This window comes from Malaclemys terrapin, chromosome 15 (assembly GCF_027887155.1).
Source record: "Malaclemys terrapin pileata isolate rMalTer1 chromosome 15, rMalTer1.hap1, whole genome shotgun sequence".
In the NCBI taxonomy this organism is placed as follows: domain Eukaryota; kingdom Metazoa; phylum Chordata; order Testudines; family Emydidae; genus Malaclemys; species Malaclemys terrapin.
In genome coordinates, this window is record NC_071519.1 from 24,935,790 (window position 1) to 24,955,329 (window position 19,540).

The following is a 19,540-nucleotide window of genomic DNA, read 5'->3' on the forward strand; positions in this document are numbered from 1 at the left end:
TTGAATACAATGTACCTCATACTTAAAGATAATTCAGTAAGGTTTCCCAACAATATTGCAGGAAATTACCATCGCTGTCACAGGGGGACCTTCAGAATTCATAGATCCATAGGTCCCAAGCCAGAAGGGACCACTGTAATCATCGTGTCTGTCCTTCTGTGTAACAGGCCAGAGAACTGCCTGAAATAATTCCTAGAGCTTTTAGAAAAGCAATTCCAGCTTGATTTACAAGTTGCTAGTGATGGAGAACCAATCACAACCGACCACAATTAACCACCCATACTTAATTCCCCTCACTGTTAAAAATGTAGGCCTTACTTCCAGTCTGAATTTGTCTAGCTTCAACTTTTGGCCACTGGGGTGTGTTTGACTGTTCTCTGCTAGACTAACCCATTATCAAGTATTTGTTCCCCAGGTAGGTACCTACAGACTGCAATCAAGTCACCTCTTAACCTTGATTTTGTTGGCTCCCTGAGTCTATCACGAAGGCATGTTTTATAACTGCTAGAGCTAGCCTCCCAGCTCAGCCTGCTGCCCAAACCCTCGCTCCCCCATCCAGGGCCAGTCACCATTTAGTCTCTTCCATCCAGGGAGAGGTACATTCTGAGCCCTGATGTAAGGAGGTCTAAAATACCTGCTGGCCAGTCAGGGTCTCTACAGAGAAGTCAGTTATCCTGAGGAACTCCCACTACACCTGAGCTGTGACCAGCTGGCCTTTCCAAGCGATGGCTAAGAGCACTCGCTCGGAGGAGGCATTCCAGCCTCCCTCCCTGGTTTCATTTCTAGCCTTAGGCTGGAAACTTGGCCCCATCTGCGGGATCGCCCAGACCTGCTTTAGGACTTTCACATTGGCCCAGCACTTAAACCACGCCGAGCATGAGTTTTCAGACTGTGGTCCCTTCAGCATTCCTGCCACAGCCATAGACAGCCCCGTGCCCCTGCAAAATCCATGACCCAACAAACACCTTGATTAGCTTCATCAGCACCATTTAGCTACACTAATGCCTTGGTCATGGCTGAATGACCTCGCATTTGCCATTAATTTCCCTTTAATCCAGCATGAATCAGTGCCCCCTATAACACAGGTGCAGCGGGGCACTGGTTCCCCTCTGGGGCTCAATCATGCGTGGAACAAAGCTCCATTTGAGTCACTAATGAGTTCGCTCCTGCCAGAGGCCTGGAGAAGCTGGGCTTGTAATAACAATAATGGCTTTGCCCTCCTCCTCTCCCTTGTTCAGGGCTTATTGTTGTTGCCAAACAAGCAAGAGGAGCAGCTGGTGAGGGAGCAAGGATGGGTGGCAGGTGAATCCAGGCGTTTTGCTATGCTCCTTGGGGGGTCTGACAGGAGGGATGAAAACAGAGGGACTCATCAACAGGTTCAGGGTCCCAGAGAAGGAAGCGGGATGGAAGTGGGGAAGATGATGGTTATGGCGGTGGGAGAGACAATTACTGGACAAGGCAACTGATGATTAACAACATTAGACTGCTGGTTTGCTAATCATGCTGACCAATATGGCCTCATGGTCTCCGTGCCTGTCAGTCCATATCAACTGGTGCCTTTTGTCTTATACATAATCTCTACTCCAAAGACTTTGCAATTGGTCTTTTTGTTCTGTGATTGTACAGCACCTAGCGCCATGGGGTCTTGGATCAAGGGACTCCTAGGTGCTACAATGACACAAATAATAAAAGAATAATAATTATTATGAAGAGCATCAGAGGACTTTTCTACAGCCAGGCCTTTTACAGTCCTGCAAGGACTGCTTTAGCTACATGGTGGGCAGAGCAGGGAGGTCTGCAGGGAAACCTCAAGGATTGGTTTGCATCTGGGGCACTTCCACGGGTGAGAGCACCCCCACCTGGCCATTCCAGGCTAGACACCATTCATTTGACCCAGGATCCAGTAATAGTCCCAGGCTCTTTTTAGTAGAACCCTTATGAAATAATATCTCCACCTTACCCCTGCTGTCTCAGACCAACAATCCCACTCCCCCATTTTAATCCTGAGTGCTCCCAACCTCCTTCCTTCCAGTCATCAAAGTATTTGGAATACAAACAAACCCATGGGGGGAAATATATAGACCCAGAACTAACTGGCCCTGGGTCTGCTGGGACCCTGAGCATCTGTCTTGTGCATCATGCCCTGAACTTTCATCTACTTGTTCTTGTTTGACTGGTAAGCTCGTTGGGGCCAGGGCTGTATCCTCCTGTGTGTCTGTACAGCCCCAAGCACTGCAGGGACCCAGCTCCGGGTAGAGTTACAACACAAATAAATCTATAGAGAAACGTGGGACAGATTTACCCTAGGAAAGAGAAACTTGTGTGCAATTGGCTACATATTGGAGGGGGGTTCTGAGATGGGAAATCACAGCTCACGAGGACAGTCTTGATACTGCAGCGATTGCCTGCTCATGGGGAAATGGAGGGATGGAGATCTTCTCCCACACTCCCCTCCATGCCTAATTCCACCCAGCTGCGATGCACATTACAGCCTCTTGGAGTTCATTTCCCAGGCCCCCTCCCTCCTTCCCACTTCAGTCCCTCAAAAACATTTCCCACTGACATTGATAAAGAACCTCTTTCCCTAACTTCTGTCCAGCCTTAAACTCTCAGCATCTGGGGCTGGGACTGTCCTGTCTTACATAGGTGGAAAGCACCTGGGGCACTGAGTACCAGACAAACAGAAGAGAGAGAGGCACAGACAGACTAGGGTGACCAGGTGTCCTGATTCTATAGTGACAGTCCCGATATTTGGGGCTGTCTTATATAGGTGCCTATTACCCCACACCCTGTCCCGATTTTTCACCCTTGCTATCTGGTCACCCTAAGACAGACAGACAGACAATATGGCAGAGGAGGGAAACGTCAAGTCTTTTACAGATGTGCATATTCCCTTATTGTGTCTCAGTTTCCCTCATCTCCTCCCCTCCCCTACACCCACCCGCCTCCTTCTGTCTCACTCCACCTCTCGCTGCACTGCCATCTTGCAAGTAAATATCCCCATCTTGTGGACAGTCATTGCTAAGCAGGCCAGAGAGCCTCACAGACTCCCCACAGAAGCACAGCGGCAGACCAGGCACATTCTACATAACAAGCGTCTTTATGACCAGCTCAGGTTTATGAAACAGGAGTTAATATGTTCGCCAGATTTGCTCTGAAATGGTTGGAGGAAAAACTTCAAATGCAGCCTGTCTCTGCAGTAGGAGCCCCAGGCTGGGCAAAATGCTGCAAAAAAGAGAAGCAAGAGAGAGGTGAGCAAGAGCGATGGCATCAGATGGGCCAGGATCCTAAGGAGGTAAATAGGACTAGCGCCTTTCACCAGGGATCGCAAAGCACTTCCCTTGTTTAATGGGTCTTAGGCCCCCATCACCGTGGCCTGGGGGCACATGCAAAAATTCAACAGCACTGCTTCAAATGAAGCCGCTCCCTGCCAGGCATTGCAAACAGTCCTCTCCAGCCTTAGTACATGAGTCTGCCATGATCTACAGGCCAACCAACGTTTCATCAGGAGGTGGGAGCTGGCACCTGGCACCGTACCCTACAGGTCAGAGGAATCGGTCTCTGCTGTATGCCTGGGAAAACCACGTTCCACAGCCAGGGACCCTCCCCAAGAGCGGAGCCTGGCTGACCTCAGCATCTCCACTCACTAATGACCCCTCACAACAGGGGGCGCTGGAACAATGTATATAGCGGGGGGGTGCCGAGAGCCACTGGACCAAACTCTAAACCCTGTCTATAATGGAATCTGCTTCAAGCCAGGGGGTGCTGCAGCCCCACCACACCCTAGTTCCAGCACCTGTGTCTCACAACCCCCCCCCCTTACCCTATAGGGAGGACAAGGATTCTTGTCCTGTGTCACACCAGCACGGAAATGCCAAGGCCAACGTCTTCAAACATGGCCACCGAGGGGTCTCGGCATGGGGCTGCCCAGCTCGGCTCACCTTAAAGGATCCTGAGTTTGAGATGCTGAGCTAGTCAGCTTGGCTCAGGCCACGGCGGGGCGCAATATCTTACCGAAGGGATCAGGCTTTGGGCTAGATTCCGTGCTGAGCCTCTCGGGAGATACCACACAGGAGGGGCAGCCGAGGAGGATGACGACAAAGGTGGCTTTAAAACCACCTGTGTCCCCCCTGGACACTCCCTGCCTTCCCTCTGGCCACAAGCTGCTGGCCGGGACAGCTTCCCTGGCCACGGTCAGGTTTTGACGGCAAGCAGCTCCGGGTAGAACTTGATTTAGGTAAGCTGACTGTCAGCCCCCTGGGTGACTTAGAATGACAGTTGATGCTATCCCAAACTGGCCAGCCAGGATGGCATGGGACCACGTGCCCTGAGGTTTCCCATAGGAGAGAGAAGGCCAGCGAGGGTCCAAGTTTCAGATGCCCCTGGATGCCTAGGCCAGGTGTGTCATGAGGTCACAACTTGTCTTGCCCCAGGTCTGCAGCACCGGCAATAGAGGCCAGGAGGGAATCTTGGCATAATTCACTCTGGGGAAATCGCTTTTATTTGTTATCCTGACGCTCGCTTATTTGGACCTACATGTCTCAGTACAAACGCTGGCCCTTCATCACGGGCCTAAGTTTACTTTCAGCCCAGGAACTAGCTGGGGGAGGCCAGCTGGTGAAGCAGTAGTGATAGGAAGAAACTCAGGGCTGGATTAAAATGGAGAACAAGCTCCTTTCTAACCTCAGGAACAGAGGGTTCACTCTGTAGGGTCAGGTCTATGGAGGTGGCAGGTTTGAGGAAGCTAGGAGCAGTGAATCAAGGAATGAGTTGAGACTCACCTCCAATGTTCTACCTGGCCTACATGCCTTACCTGCTATATTTAGCTTGAAAGCGTGGCTCGGATCTCAGTGTTCGACCTGTTGTTCTGCATTGCTTGAAGCATGACCTGGGACACACTGAAGAAACAAGAAGTTATAGGGAGGTGTTGGACCCAGCAATGCACTGGGGAGGACTTCTATCCATCCATCTCACGATTTTGCACAGGTGTCCATCACTGCAGGATCTGAACACCGGCCAGAACCCAAAATGTGCTGCTACCTAACTGCAGAATTGGGTTTCCTGCACCTGGATGTCACTTAGGGGGATCTAGGTTTCAATCTCCAACTGATAAAAGCATCGAGAAAGCAGAGGTCGCAGTTGAGTCCGCAGAGGTAGAAGCTAGAATTTGATGTGCCCTGTCAAACTGGATCAGACCCATGGTCCATCTAATCCAGAAACCTGTCTCTAAAAATAGCCAGCAGCAGATGCCTCAGAGGAAGGTGCAAGAGCCCTACAACAGGCTGATGTGGGATAATCTGCCCCCACAAAGGCCTCGCCACATCCCCAAATCACTGGAGTCTGGCTTAAACCCTAAAGCAGGGAGTTGTTATCCCTTCCAAAATTCTTTTCTTTTTGCATTAACTATAACACTGAATATTTTTCTTATGCAGATAAATGTTTGGCCCTATTTAATTCTTTCATCTCAATGGCATCCTGTGGCAGTATGTTCCACAATCGAATCACACGTTGAGAGAAAAAGTATTTCTTTTTATCGGTGTTGAATTTTCGACCTTGCAATTAATTGAAAGTCCCCTTGTTCTTCTGTCGTGCAAAAGGAGACAAGGGGTTAATTTCCTGCTAGAGCAGCTCTAGTGGCATGGTGACCATTGGCTTGATCTCTCTAGCCAATGAGGACTCTGGATAACCAAGGAACTTGGGCTCTCTTCTTCTAGAAGAACACCTGGTTTAGAGGACTTTTGTTGGATTGCCAAGTGGTGACAAATCTGGACAGCAGCAAACAGGTCTGAATTCTCTCCCTATTACAGAGGTCTGGCAAAGTTTTCACTGGGGGCCCACTCCGAGTATCTGGCTACACATCCATATTTTTAAGGATCAGCACAACTTGAAACCAGGCCTGCAGGGCTACTAGACAACCAACATCCCCACAGTGCCATGCAGCAGCAACTGTAACCTGGCCACTCCCAGCAACCCACAATCTGCAGAGGTTCAACGCTACAGGAAGTTCCACCTCAAGTGATCTGAAAGAGTGGCCTTAGCAGTCCCTGATGGGCTTATATAGGGACAAAGCCAACGAGGCCTACCAGGATGTGTCCAGACAACACAGCTAGCTTCCACGACCGATCTGCTTCTCTGTTTCTGAACTCCCGGTACTGATCTCGGCTCTGATTCTCGAACGACTCCTGGGACCCTGACCCCATTATCCGGTATTGACCCTCAGCCTGATTCTTGACTCTGTGCAGCTCAGATCCTTGTCTTGACTCGAACCTCAGCTTGACTCTTGACTCCGACACTGGCTCTGACCCATTTCAGTTCTGAGATTCCAAGCGCCTACCCCTAGTCTGGCCTACCTTTGCCCAGGATCCTGACATGATTACCTTAGGGCTCCAGCACACTGGCCCCACTCCAGCACGTGCCTAGTCCCACTGCACACAATCCAGAGTGCTCAGCACTGAGACCGGGAGCTCTTTGAGACAGGGACTGTGCCTTCCTGCGGATGGGGGCAGCACCTGGTGCCTTTTGGGCGTGACCTGAGTATGAGCTGGCAGATGTTTAAAGGACCCTGCCAAGAGGATCTCACCTGTTTCGCACTTGTTCCAGCCTCTCCCGCATGGCTTCGTTCCTCATGTCACTCGATACTCGATAGACCCGGGTCTGACTGCAAGAACCACACAAGTCCATTCAGGTGGTTTTATGACGCTGGCCTGGTCACCCATAAAAAACATCCAGTATGCCACCCAAACCCAGCTCTGCACAGGTCCCCAATCTTTGTGTTATCCCAGTATACCCAATGGTAGGACTGTATCCTCCAAGATAAAAGTGCTCCTCGTTAGTTCTAGTAGAACCCAAGAGACCAAAATCGCTGATATGTAAAAGGTTGTGATTGGTTTTTTTTATACATTGCAATATAGATGCATATAAACTCCACAGCTCCATGACCAAACACTGCCCACTTTGGGCCAGATCTCAGCTGGCGTGAACCAGCACAGCTCCATTGAGTTCACCGCAGTACACCAGCTGAAGTTCTGGTCTTTTGGTTCAGTCCCGAGCATCCTGGCTCCCACTGACGCTCATTGCCCTCACTTCAGCGGGGCTTCCCCTTTCATACTCCAGCTCAGTACCCTGCAGAATCAGACCCTTTGCCTCTTCCTAGGGGATCGCTACAAGGGACCTACCTCCATCTTATGAACTGGATCTTTGTCCTCTCCTCCAGAAGACCGCGGCTCGATGATGACACTGGCAGTTTTGTGCTAGAGACTTGAACAGACTAGGAAAAACAGGGGAGAGCAGAGATTATTCACAGCCGCAAACCTTGGCATGAAGGGAAATAGGATGAAACGCAGCTCGGAGTATTAACCAGGAAAAAAAAAAGCCCTTTACTATCTACTTTATATCAGCATTACTGAGACCACAGTGGCTAATGCCAAATGCAGCTGAGAAGTGCCTATTACCCCTGAATGCCAGGCAGTTGACATTTCAGTTATGTGGAAAGGTTGCTTTTCAAGTTCATGTGGAACATAGTGGGAGAACAGGATTTGCCCTACTGGATCAAACCACTGCTGAAGCAAGTCTGTATCCTGGCATCATTATGCATCATAGGGAACCACTGGTGTGCATGGTGGGAAAAAAAAGCCCGTGGACGTCAAATGGGAGTCTCTCCGTTGATTTCAATGCACCGTGGGCCAGTCACTAAATCTTGCTTCTGGCAGAGGTCAATTGATGCTTCAGAGGAAGAGGAGGAAAACCATAACGCAATTACCTATCTGTATATACTGCTGTCTACACAGGAGGATAAGCGTTCCTCACATTATCAGATCACCTTGCACTTTTGTAGCTGATATTTGATTAGCCCCTTAAACTGCAGAGCAAGAAGGAAACAGTGAGCCAAACCAAACCAAAGATGGGAATTACTGCCTGGGAAGTTTATCCTCTGTGGAGAAGGACTCCATTCGAACCAGCAAGGGCCAGATTTTCAAAAGAGCTCAGCACATAAGTGGCATGCCAGGAGGAGCCGGCTGTTGAGCACTTTTGACAATGTGACCCTTGTTTGGAGGATGCCAAAAGGGGAGGAAAAAAACAAAAACAAAAAACTCTTGAAAACCTGGCCCTGAATGTGCGTGATGAGCCGTTGGGAACCTGGCCCAGCTGCCCAAGAGGTTTGGTGTACACAAGGAATGCTTTAAAGCGAGTTCCAGGGGATGGATGACAGTCCAGCCATCTATTGCTGCTATGGTTTCACTGGCAAAGCCAAGCTTGATATTAACAGCAGAAGGAAAACGGAGTATTGTTTCCTATTCCGTTGAGGTTCTCAGACCTCAGTCATTGTTAAGGTGTTGGAGCACTTAACGTCTCCCTGGTGTAACCCCTCTGGACACCCTGGCCCATGCTACCCATAGCCCCACGTGAGGGAAGTGTCTTAACACTAGCATATGCCACTCAGACTCTACTTCTTCCACCTTCTCCTGTACAGTGTCACAGGGGACACCGCCACCTCTCATTCCACACACCGCCCCCCGGACACTGTCCCAAGGCGATACCTGTGACTTTGTCATTCCTGAACCTTGGCCAGCAGAAGGGGTCGCTTTGGTTTCTGCCTTGTTTTCCAGTTTCTGCTTAAAGAACTTGGAAGCTTCTTCTTCAATCTGAAAGGGAAGCAAAATAACATCTTTCCTCGCCAGCAACTCCTGAGGAAGAGCAGTGACTAGAATGAACTGTGCAGGTATCAGACCTCAATGGGTCTTAGGCACTTGGGGTTTTACTTTATACTTCTTGGTAACTGAGGGCTAATAACAAAGCAACTATCCATTTAGGGAAAACACTTGGGTCCCTTGTTTCCTAGCAGGTACCATCTCATCTTCAGAACACAGAAGGGTGGAAGAGTGGAACCTGCCAAACCAGTCCTCTTAGAAGGCTAGAATGTCGTCTCCTAGCTGGGCGTGTATTAAATATGAAGATCTACCGTAGTATCTGTTTAGGCAAAGTAATGATCTCAGAGCCTTTGGCTTCAAAGTACCTTCAAAGCAGGGTTGAACCAAAGTCCCCAGAATACCATTTAATCCCAAAAGTCTACTGTGTTGGGGGACAGTCTCCTCACCAAGATTTTCTTTTTCATAACAAGGGTGGTAACAACCCTGACGTTGAGTCAGATGGGCATGAAAACCACATTTCTCCCCTCCGTCCTGGTTATCATCCAAGTACCCAGGCACTAAAACCATGCCCCCTAGTCTGTAACCATCCAGACAACTGGGCATTCAATGTGGTTTCCTCCTAGTTAGCATCCAGGTAACCAGGCATTAAAATCCAGGGTCCCCCCCACGTAGTAGCAATGTATTCATGCATCAGATCCAGGATCTGATCCTGCCCCCCACCCCACCTCTAGGCTTAGCAAGGTACCAAAGTATTAAAATCCTCCCCGATTCAGTGTCCAGGCACTGAATTGATTTAATCGGGGCTTAGTGCCCCCCTTTACCATCTGGGTGCTAACACAGTACTCCACTCCCTAGTTACCGTCCTTGCTGGCGTCTTATTGGCTAGGATCTCACTAACTTGGGCATGCTGCTACTCTCTGGCTCTCATCCTCACCTTCCTCAGCCAGTGCTCTAGCACGGACAGCATCTCTGTCTCCACGACTTTAATGTCCTGCAAGGAATCAGACAGGGTGAGGCTGGCATGAACCCTGTGCATTTCCCCCCGCCCCGCCGATGGGGAACTCACAGCTAAGCCACAGAATAACCCCATCGCCCCCTTACCGGAGCCTTGCCGGGTGGGAACCGACGGCCAATCGATTTACAGATCAAGATGTACACGCCCCACGTGGAAATAATCATCCTAGGGGATCCTCTCCCCCGGGAGGCGAGCCCTCCTTCAGCCTCAGTTCCCCTCTTCCGCAGGAACTGGTCTCTGCAGTAAGAGTCCTGGCTGAGGGGCAGCATTGTTGCATCACCAGGCTCCGTGGCACAGCAACCGCTGACCCTGTCACAATGGTAGGTGGCGGCAGCAGTGTACCTCCCTGTGCTTGCCCCTCCCCGCCCCCCCCGGCAGCTCATAAAAGAGGCAGGAGGAGGCTCCTGTGTTTTCTAAGCAGGGATTTTCCCTTCTGAAGCCTCTAGCACTTCCTTGGAAGTTGGGCTCCTCCCCTCTGTGGTATGTAGGCCCTCCTCACCCGGGGTGCTGAAGCACTGCATTGTTTTTCAAAAGCACCTAAGGGAGGCGTTAGGTGCCTAACTGAATTTCAGTGGCATTTGGTCACCTAACTCCTTTCAGCCCCCGGGCTCTATCCTCCTAGCCCCCCATCAGGGAGGGAAGTGCTCTCCCCATTTTATAGATGGGGAAACTGAGGTACAAGGTGATTGCCCAGGGTCACACATGGTGTTCGTTGCAGAGCTGGGAATTGAACTCAGGTCTTACAAATCCCAGGCCAGAGCCCTGGGGCCATCCAACACTTTCTGTGGCAAGTGCGTTTACTGGAAGATATTTTACTCCTCATAGAGGGTACCAAGGAACCCGCAGGTGCTACAGGAAGGTGTGGTGATCTCCTTTCCACTGACTCATCATCGAGCCAATGCCCCAGCATGTTGCTCAGAGGCACTGTGCTACTGGAGGTGCCATCTTTTCCACAAGATGGATAAAACGGCGGCACTGGCCATTAAAGAGCCCAGGGTACTGTTCATAAAAGATGAGGCATTAACCTCATTCCCCGGAGGACATTCCAGTTTCTAGCTAGCTAGGTATGGTTAAGTATTGCCATCCACCCCCGTAAATCCTTGCAGCAGCTTCTATGGGATTCTTCACTTTCTGTGTCACGTCGCCGTGCGCTGTGGAAACAGCTGTCGTATCCCACACTAGAGGCGACTGCATTTCAGCAGTGGGCAAAGTGGTTCCAGTACAGGTTTTGGAAAGAACTTGGGGATCTTCCAGGTTGAAAGCTGCTAAATAATTGCTGTTTGATACAGGGCCTTGCTCCCTAAGCTCTGTGCACAATAAAAGAACACACAAGCCCTTTTCTGACATGCCTAGATGGAAAAGTACTTGTACAGGAAAAAATGCTCAACTCTGCTCAAAATGTTGGGGTTTTCAAAATGTTGCTCGTATTTGGAGCAAGAACAAAAATGAAACTCTGCTTTTAGCAGCATGGTTGGAAGTTAGGTGATCAAGCTGCCATTAACTCAGAGCTGACGATCGTGTGGTTGATGGCAAAAAGAAAAAAAGACATGGGGACACAGTAACTGTGCCAGGGCATGACCTGAGGAGACGCAAAAGGTGGGGATGCCCACCGGTCTATCAAAAGGGGGATTCCAAGAAAAGGAAGGTTGGAACCAATGGTTTAGGTCAGTTCCGGGTGTCCATTCCCATAGACTTCCCAGGGCTCCTCTGAAAGGTCATGACTGATCTGGCAGCACTTGGTAATAGCCAGCAGTGTCCAAGCTATGTGAACCCCTGGGACAGCAAGTACCTTCTCTCTTTGTTTAAGGCTGTGGAGAAGTAGCTGGAGCAAAGGAGAGGGAGGGGACAGCGCTTTCTATGCAGGCCCAGAACTTCAGTTCAGTTTCTTCTCTTGAGCCCTATCTCATCACTTACACTTTTGCTCTACTTCCACAAAGGTAACGCGACTGCAAGATGCTGCCAAATCAGATTCTCCCGTCACTCACCCCAATGGGAGCAACACCACATGAACCAGGGAAGTTTCACTCATCATTACCTACAGGACACTGATGGAATATTCCCAAAGTCTCATCAGCTGGAACATGGACTGAGGAGATGTCATGAGAGAACTGAAGGGATTTCACAAGAGCGCATGACCCCAGAGCCGGGAGTTATAACCAAAACACCAAGAAACTAAAAAATGAATCAATGCCACATGCCAGCATTTTTTAAGCAAATATTTATTTATATCAAAATACAAAACATTTCTGAAGCAAAGTAATGTTACATGAGGAGCAATTAAATGTTAAACTTTATCGATTCCAAAATCCATCATTCTCCTACAGAATGGCTAGTTTTACTTAACATTGCAACACTGCCATAATTTCTTAATTGGGTATATTTAAAAAAAAAAAAAAAGCAATCTATGGACATGCAATGTTACTGGTGATGAGTCGTTTAGTACTCAGCAGGCCTTAAAATACCAGCAAGGGAAGGTCTGGGGACAAGCCAGTCACATTAAGGCAGGGCTTCAAATTAATTTTCCTCCAATGTTCATTAGACTATGTTTTTTAATTGGCAGTAGTCCAGGTGCCTAAGGGGCCAACATCCTTGGCAAACAGAGCGGGTTTATTGCTTAGAGCCACCAAACTAGAAGCAGCTAGGAGTTGCCTCCAGTGAATGCCAAGCAGGTTAGCTCTTCATTTGGGATAGGGAAAGAAAGAGCGTTTTTTTGGGGGGTGGGGGGGAGACACTGTTTGACAGAGAAAACCAGGCAAGGTCTGTGTTTGCTTTGGCCAAATGAGGTATAGTGCCAGAATGGCTGAGTTGGAAGATTTCTCAGTACCGGCTGGTTGTATTCCCACTAGTGCCAAATTCCCTTCTCCGTAACACCTGGGCACATCCACTGACGTCAAAAGCACGGTGCATCAGTGTGAGAGAAATGAATTGGGCCCCAAAGACTCAAAGGGAAACACTCAGCTTCCTGGGGGTTCTCTGCATAGCCAGCTTCCCGGGAGGCAGTCGGGGAGGGGGGGAGGAAAAAAAAAAAGGAGTTGTCCCTATCCCCCAGGAGGTTACATTTACCTGCCAAGAACAGATTAGCACCCAGTTGGGGAGAGCATCCCCGTTTCCTCCCCTCATTACAAAGTCAGGGACTGAACAAAATTTGACCGATGTCCTCCCCCAGCAGAAACAAGGCCCCCTGCCCTGGCTCCCAAGTGACAAAGCACCATCGCTGGCTAAACTTCGAGGACTATGTCCCAGTGCTTACTGCCCTCTGCTGGTATTTTACAGACCTTCACAAAACTGAGGCTGAGAGCAACAATACAGCTAGAGAGAGATTATATAGAGCGCAGAATTAAGTTTTGTATAAGGCTTTGGTACAGCACCATCATGTCTTGGATTTATTTCTAAATCGTTTACAGAAAAAAAAAGCTTACTGAAAAAATAGTGTTCTGTTTCTCCTCTTTTTTTTTTTTTTTTTTTTTTTTAATTTTATTCTCTTGAATAACATACCTGAAGTTAAAAATTAACCCTCTAGTTGCCATTCGGGTTCAGGTCGAATATTTTTGCTGTGTGCATCTGTGCAATTTAAAAACACACTGAAAACAAAGAGTCAAACTATTGTCAAATTATTACACAGCCACCCCCACTTGCAGTAGCCGCCGGCACTGTCGTTACACGGACAGAGCGACTAAGAGTTTGACGTGCACATGTCAGTAACCAATATCACAGTTCAGAGCACTAACCGTTATTAAAAAAAGAAAGAAAACCACAACGACGAACATTAAGGAACCAGTGGGACTAATGTTTCTTTTATTACTATTATTAAAAAAGTCAGTTCCACCGGCTACCATTTAAACAGCACCAAAGAGCACCCTAATGTGTGTTATACATTGTAATACTCGACATTCAAGAAATGGAAACGAGGTTGAATGGTCTCTTCAAGGGTTAAAGTCATTTTTAAATATAGGCAAGGTTTTTTAAAAAAAGAAAAAGGAAATAAAAAAGACCCTAAACAACAGAAGATCACTTGGCGTTCTAAAGAAAATCCCACCGGTTTAACAGGGAATTAAACCAATAGGGGTCTATGGAAATTTAACAAGGTTCCACAGACTAAAAAACGTATCACGTTGAATAGAAAATGATAAGCTGAATATAGGAGTTTCAAACTATCCTACAGAATTCTATAGGGATATAATTTTCTACTAAACTCCATAGGATGACTCAAGAGACCAATAGAAAGGTGATCATTTGTTATTAAAATTCTGTAGGGCTTTCCCACAAGAGAAATCCAAACAGAAAGTCCACAGTTGTACAGAAAGTCTTAAGTTGTCTTTTTTTAAATTTTGAGACTAAGAGTGCTGGGCACTCCAACCTTGCCCCAGAGCAGGATGGTTCTAAAAAGAAGCCGATGTAGTTATTGACCATGGCGGAGAAGGGAGTACGTGTATGCGAAGCCCATAGAGGAAACAAACTGAAGGGGAAAAAAGGCATCCCCAAGATCATTAGCCTGTCCAGATCCATTCTGCAGTCAGCAGCCCTCATGCCTTGCACTGGCCTTTGTGAAAACCACTGGGCAGTAGCAGGAGTGGGACTGGGACCTGAAAAGTAAGATTGGCCCTTTAAGTGCGTCTGGGCAGGAGGATGGATGAAGCACTCCAAATAAGCAGCCACATGGTAGATGGAAGTCAAAGGAGTGCTCAGGAAAAGCTGTAAACTCACCCTCCCTTACTTCTGATCCTATAGGGGGCTTACATGTAGGCTCACTGAGGGCACCAGAAGCGAGGCCCTTACTGAAACGCCTTTTTGACTGCGTTCGCTCCCCCTCCCTCTTATTTGTCCTTTTAAGGTTTTAAAAAAATCCTCAAGTTCCCAGAACATCCATTTAAAGCAAATCCCCCAAACGCTTCATCCTGCAAGAAGCGCGACAAAAGCATGCGCAACATCTGAAGTGGGTACGACAGGTGGACGGATGGACACTGGGGCTTGTGTGTAAAAAAGAAAGTGGACAGATGCTCGTCTCCGAGATGACTCCCTAAACCCTAGAGCATCGGGGTGGAAACGAGGCGTCGTTGGTTTGCATTTGGCATCAAGAGGGTTAATAATATTACTGTAGAAAGTGTGCTTTATAAACGTCTTTTTGCCATTATTTTTTCTCTCTCTCTTTTTTTTTTTTTTTCCTGTAAGTGATTTCTAGGGTAGAGGGGGATGGGGAAAACAAGAAAGTTGCTAACACCCCTGCCCCCAACAAAAACCACCACAATTTGAGTGTCCCAAGCTCAAAGTGCATGCTAAGCCACCCATCCTGAATACAAGAGAACAAGGTGACTGGGGAAGTCCTTGTCCTTCTTACTGTTTAGTCTTTCACATATTTACTGCTAATCAATGCAACCTAGCGGTGCCATCTAACATGCTTTTCTTTGCTCTCTTAGCAACTGGTGCTGAACAAATCTTGGTTTGTAATTGGAAACACTTCTTTATTTATTTTATATATATATATAAAAAGATCAAGAAACGTAACAGGTGACAATGAAGAAAGAAATTGCACGGTTTCGAAGGACTTGAGCTCCTAGTGTCCCTATCCCTCCTGAACGGGTTACATTCATGCTTTTGCTGGTTGGGGTCACCCTGATACACAGCTTGGTGTGCTGCGCTCATTTTGGAAGAGTTGGTGATTGCAGCGCAGTAGAGCTTACTGGGCTGGTTCATGATACCGCCCCACCATGTTGCAGTGCCTTCTTGAGGACTAAAGAGATTTTCCAAGATAAGATCTTGAGAAAGAGACTGGAGCCTGCTCTATATGGAGATTTCCCTTAGGCCACCTCCAGTGGATATCTTACTCTTTGCCCGGTTACTTGCTTGATGTACAGCCCCTTTGGAGGAGGGAAGGGGATGGAAGAGATTTGAGGTCTATTTCGCGGTTTTTTACATCATTGCTCTTTCCTCCTTATCTTTCCCTTCCCCTAGCTGGGAAGCCATATGTAAAAGAGAAGACTGCTAGGAGTTTTTAGTATGGAGGAGAAGGGTGATTATGTTTCCCTCAAGCATGCATCCTTCCCTGCCCCACCACCAGTGGCTGCTCCTCTGAAGCCAAGCAGGATTTGGGGAGGACACAAATTGCGCTAACCACAATCCATTGCTTTTCAGGTCAGCCAAACTATTGCTGGCTGGGCTCTCAAAGCTGGAGCCCAGAATGCCTCATGACAAGTAACTGAAGCAGTGTGGGCAGAAAAGGCTCTCTAACCTGCGTGAGCACATATCAGTATGACATCTGGAGCTTGCATGCCCCTCATAGCCACATGGTCAACATCACAAAAAATACATAAGAATTCCACTGCCCTAGGCAACTCGCCTGTCCCACTGGCAGAGCAGTTTCTGTGAAGAGACCCATCCTGAGAGAGGCAAGAGGATGGGAGTTTCATCGCCTCTCACATTTTAGATCATACTCGTGAACTCATGGCTGGCCTGGTTTCTCTGCGGAGTGGGGAGAAAGTCACCCACTAAGAAAACACACTGACCAAAATCCAATAGAAAGAGACCAAACATTTACAGTTCTACATGGACTCAGCTGTGGGAATTACGTGGCCACAAAGGGAGTCCGAACACCTTTCAGCGAGAGAGCGTCAGGCTACAGGGCCCACGAGGGGAGGAGCACAGCCAGAGCCCATGTTAGGTAGGCCCAGAAATCCTGTCCATGCTACCACATCTCAGAGCCACACTTTTGCTTTTTCCAAGAGAAGGGCAAGGCCCTTTGCCTAGTATCTGGCCACCAGCTCAGCCTCCCTTTGTCAAAGTCAGACAACAATTCCAAAGAAAATGCAGACTGGAGTGGCTAGGGGTTCTCACCAAGCCACCGACCTCAGAGCATAATGGGAACAGTAGCAAATGCCTCCCCATTATTCATTTAGGGCCAGCTCCTGCTCCCACTGATTCCAGTGGTGCAGAGTCAGATGCCCAAAGAGAGGAAGAGAATAAGAGGTAGAGTAAGCCAAAAGCTGGAAGCCTCAAGTCCACAATAATAATAATACTTAGAACTTACTCAAGGTCAAGATTCCAGCTTCAAAGCTCTGCACAAACATTAACTCATTAATCCTCAACCTTACAGGGTAAACAGGTACGGTTGGTTCCCACCGTACAAGCCCAAAGGCACTCTGGGAAACTAGTGTCAGAGTCAGGATTAGAACTCAGGACTTCCTACTGCTCATTCCTGCAGGCAGGCCACACGTCTCAAGGTCTTGAGCCAATCCCTGGTCTTAGCGAAGACCACAGGCGTGTTGCTGCTAGCCTCAACGGAACCACCATTGGTTTGGCTCACCTGTCAAACAGATAATCCCTCAGGATTGTGAAAACTTCTTTCTGAACTACACTGCAGATTTCAGTTCCATCTTCTGCTCTTCTCTGCCTGTGCAATCTATGTCCATGCCATGGGGGTGGGGCAGCAACGGGAACTTGCAGTGGAAACCCAGAGTGAGGATCCTTGCCTTAAGTTTAAAAAGAGAGTCTTTCACGTCATTCAGAAATTACCTTCAGGCTTGATCCGCCCCCTCTCTCTCTCGCCCAAATTCTGAGTCATGTTTTTTTGTTTGGTTCAATATTGCTTTGAAGAAAAATTGAAAAGAACTTCAGTAGTAGATTCCATTGCACCTGCAGCGCAGTTATCAGTCCTGCCCCTTTAAAACTTCAATGGGAAGTGAGTGGGGTTTTGTTTTCGTTCAGGAATTGCCTGTTATTTCATGGAATTCACCCTGCAGGCCAAGAGGAATTGTGGTGAGCTAAAACTACACCTCTAAAACTCTCTCTGCTTGTACCACAGACAGGACACCTTGGCTTTGGACTGCCTGGTGAGAGGGACAGGAAAAGACAGTCCCAGAGGACACCCACTGAGGCTTCAAAGTCTACGATCCTTTTAGAACAGGTATACAAGTACCTAGACAGAGGATGCCCTGCTACAGTGGGCAACTGAATTCCATGATACGGGTGAAACCTACAGACAACATGCCCCCAACTGAGCCTGTCTAGAGGTCTCACGGGGGACTCTCTGCAAACATCAGACGACTCCAGGGCCTTCCCAAGCTTACAAAAATTAAAGCCTTGCTTCCACTGAGGATCCCCTGAAAACGGGAGGCCTCCAGTGGACAAAGTCTATAGCTGCTGAGAGCTGCTCCATTCCAACGTGCTGAACAAAATATCTGTGTGAGCTGCCCTCAGCCCCAATCTGTCCTGTTATTAGATACTGAGTTCTCTGCAGGTTTTGTAAAGGCAACACACATTCTTAAAAGACAGAGGGCCTACAAGGCTTGGTAATCAATGGAAACCATAACGAGGTAATGGCATGCCCCTTCTAGAACCTACTAACACTGGAGAAACTCAGAAGGGGCCCAGAACAGATCCGCAGAACAGTATCAGCTTCAACATTACCAAATCCAACCTTCCTCTCAGGTCATTCCGGAGCTAGTTCATCCAATGCAGAGGCTGCCCGGCTGGGTGGTGAAAACACAGCCATCCCCCTCGGATGGTAATTTGCAGGTGGTGTTAAGGACTTGGATTTCTTAATCTAAAACAAAAAGGCTCATTTGTTTTCCAATAAACGGCTTTAAAAATAAAGTACAAATTCCCTTCTCTGAAAAACAAACTTCAAACACCGCCTAAAGCAGAACTACAGCTACAGGCACCTTCTCCTCATTGCAGTCAGTCAGTCCTAATTCACATTAGCAGCAGATTCCCTCTTTCCTCTCACAAGACGCCTCCTAGAACAGGCATCCACAAGCCTGCATCTCCGTTCAGGAGGCGCACGTGGCAAACACGCATGCTGTAATACTCTGCTAGGTCTGCACACCCAACTTATAGTGGTCTGGTGAGTCTTTACATCAGCCATTCTGCCGCCGCTGGTTTATTTTTTTAAACACTCCCGTCCCCCACTTTCCATTCACCCCTCCCCCCCCATTATTTTTCCTTTTACTCCGAAGTGATAGTATACAATAGCGACAACTTAAATGCACTTCACAGAACAGATAAGCTGCACCACAGGCACAAATCACAATAACTATTGTGGAGCAGATAGATTTGAAGCTCATACAGTAAGCAATCCAAACCAGCTGTGTTGCCCAAAACCCCGAGCTTCCAGCCAGGGTAAAAGATCACATGAATTCCTAATGGACCCACCTGATCCAGAGGACATCTTTAGCTGGGACATTTTGTTTGGGCCACGCAGAAGATCTGTTGTATCACAAAGCCCACGATCACCCTAAGATACGGTGTTGCTCAAAATGGAGCTAAGCATAGGTACAAAAATAAAGCAAACTATGTGATTTACTATATATATTTGTCTATATTTATATATGGATGAAGAAGTGGAGAACTCTAAATGCAACACAATTCAAAAATACTAGCTCTGCTCCTGCGGTTAGATTCTCTCCACCTCCGACAGCCTCTCTCTCTAGCCTCCTGGACATTTTGGATGCATATTAATAAAGTACTTTCTTTTAAATACTTTTTATTTCTTTCCCTCCCCCTTTAAAATAGAAAGTAAATATATATTTATATAGTTGTATATACAATGCCATTTTCAATACACAAAGATCACGTATTTATGGGGTCATACAGTGTCAAGACGGTTTCATTGTCGCCTGGTGTTTCAGAAACAGGGGACATACTTGCAGTTTCAGGCCCCAGGATCAACTTCTCCAAGGGAGATGTATAGCCCCTACAGGTCTGTTTACTCCTCCAGGGAGTTTTATCCTGTGACCTCAAGAGGAATGGGAAAAAAGCCCTCCTGCTTTGTTGAGAGAGACCTTGGTTTTGGTCACTCAAAATCTTGGGCCAAACTCTCCTCCTCTTGTTTACACCCAGAGGTAAATTGGGTTGCATGGCGGCACTTTTCAGATTTCAGCTCCAA

At 47.9% G+C, this 19,540-nt stretch overlaps 1 protein-coding gene across 1 annotated transcript; it reads right to left on the reverse strand.

Moving 5' to 3' along the window:
* Positions 1–3,162: 3,162 nt before the first annotated feature.
* On the reverse strand, positions 3,163–9,940 carry SPATA19 (spermatogenesis associated 19). Its single transcript, XM_054005629.1, is given in 8 exon segments — positions 3,163–3,225; positions 4,814–4,898; positions 6,581–6,658; positions 7,176–7,267; positions 8,538–8,642; positions 9,583–9,639; positions 9,750–9,845; positions 9,848–9,940. Coding segments are annotated over 7 exon segments (597 nt in total). The 3' UTR covers positions 3,163–3,225; positions 4,814–4,822.
* Positions 9,941–19,540: the final 9,600 nt, after the last annotated feature.